General features: G+C 58.0%; 1 protein-coding gene across 1 annotated transcript in view; it reads right to left on the bottom strand.

The window, feature by feature from the left end:
- CCDC57 (coiled-coil domain containing 57) overlaps window positions 1-1956 on the bottom strand; it is a 42053-nt gene that overhangs the window by 4835 nt on the left and 35262 nt on the right. The window contains exon 18 of the mRNA XM_014531243.1: window positions 341-343. Within this exon, the coding sequence (XP_014386729.1) occupies window positions 341-343 (3 nt within the window). The remainder of the gene's footprint in view (window positions 1-340; window positions 344-1956) is intronic.

The following is a 1956-nucleotide window of genomic DNA, read 5'->3' on the forward strand; positions in this document are numbered from 1 at the left end:
TCTCTGCTCCTCTTGGCAGGAGGACAGCTGTCAGTGAGGCAACCCTCTCCTTTTGCCCAGAAATGTGGCTGCGCAGGAGGGCTGCCCATCCCACTCAAGTCGCGCCCTGACCCCCGGCTGCTTTGGGAGGCCCCCAAGGCCAGGCCTGCAGCTCGAGCAGGGGCCATGCAGACCTGGCAGAGCTCCAGGCCTGTGAGCGGGCGGCTCCTGTTCCGTCTCGGCCCCGGTGAGGAGCAGGGCGCATGGGCCCAGACAGGCCCCGGGAACCGGCTCACGAGGCGGCCGGGAGGCCTCTCTGGGCCTTTGCTGCCAGAGGGATGCAGGTGAAGCTTCTGTGCACACCCTGCAGCTTCCACCCAAAGCCCAGGGCCATGCAGGTGGAGCGGCCAGGGAGCCCAGAAAAGCAAGCGAATGTAGAGCAGCTCCGAGGTGCCAGCCCTCCTGGCTCCTGCGGGTGAAGTACGGTAGCAATTATCTCAGGTAGAAACTGTAGTTTAACTTTAACCCTGCTGTTTGGCTTCTGTACTTATTTGCTTTGTTTAACTATAGAAAAGTTACTTTGATTTTCTGAATTGTATAAATCATCCCATTCGATTGAATACCCTATTGATTGTAACGTGAATACCCCATGGGTTGTGGTCATACCGGTTTTAGAAAGCACAGTCTTCTGTACCTGGGGACCAGGACGGCACAATGACCCTAAATTGCCTCAGTGGCCACAGATAATGCGTTCCGGTTGACTCAGTGGTCCCAAGACCCCGGGGCTCTAGATAATGTGTTTCTGTCAACTCAGTGGTCTGAAGACCCAAAACTATCATTAATCTTTGTAGATAACTAATCAGCTCAATTTCGCTTCTATAACTGCTTGGTGCAAACCAGGGTCCTCATTCCAAACCCTGGGATGTAATCAATACCTTTGTGATCTCTGCCTATAAATCTGGTGTTGGGGCTGGGAGGGCACTGCGAGGTTTGGGAGAGCGAAATGCCCCCTCGTAGTCCCGGATTTGCAATAAATGTGACTCCTTAGTTTGACTTCTTGAGGCGTCCTTGTGTGATTCGCGGGGTACATTACAGCACTGGCAAAGGCTTCCCTGGGTGGGAAACCTACGCTCTTTCCCAATAACTCGGGCTGTGCCTGTGCCCCCTCCTTCCTGGCCGACTGCAGTGCAAGCCCGCGGGGCCTCTGCCCACGGGGGAGGGGGGCGGCCCTCTGCCGGCGGGTTCCCTCCACTCAAGGACCACAGCTGTGCGACCACAGCCCGGGCCTGAACACTGGTTTCCTGCATTGTGTCCCGGGCCTGGTTGTCCCTGGAGGGACGCTAAGATCTAGTCCCGGTAACAGGCTGGCGAGAGGCAGCGGCAGTGGAGGCTGCGCTGTGGCCTCAGCATAAGCACCACCGAGGAGTAAGCTGATTTGGCTGCTGCTTAAAGTATTTGCTTCGTTTTGAAAGTTATTACAACACAGGCTGTTTCGTAAGTGGCAATCGTCGTGTCGTCATAACAGCTTCGAGAAGAGCGCTCACAGGCCTGTTGGACCATCTGCTTCTCAAACAGTTCAGGTCACGGAGAGTCTCAGGTGGTAGCGGTCAGGAAGGGCAGGCCGGAGCCGCTGGCCCAGGTCAGCGCCCGGTAGCCGAGTGCCCAGGGCACGCTGGGGGCTGTGTGCCCGGCCCCCGGACAGCAACAGGACCAGGGTCTGGGTGGAGCACGGGGGTGGGGGGGGCAGTTCTCGCACCAGCACCACGGACCCTGCGGGAAGAACTGTTCACAAGGAAGCTCCGTAGGTCTCACTTCCCCTTCCCCTCCTTCCTGTTCCTTCTACAAACACTCCAGCTGGGCAGGGGCCAACCTGCGCTGGGCTGCCCGCCTTCCCCCCCCCCCCCATAAATCCTCTTGGGGTCGAAACACCTAGCGGATAGTTCCCTGGCCGCAGGGACAGAGGGGACCGCTGATGGC

This window comes from Myotis brandtii, unplaced genomic scaffold (genome assembly GCF_000412655.1).
Source record: "Myotis brandtii unplaced genomic scaffold, ASM41265v1 scaffold797, whole genome shotgun sequence".
Lineage (NCBI taxonomy): Eukaryota > Metazoa > Chordata > Mammalia > Chiroptera > Vespertilionidae > Myotis > Myotis brandtii.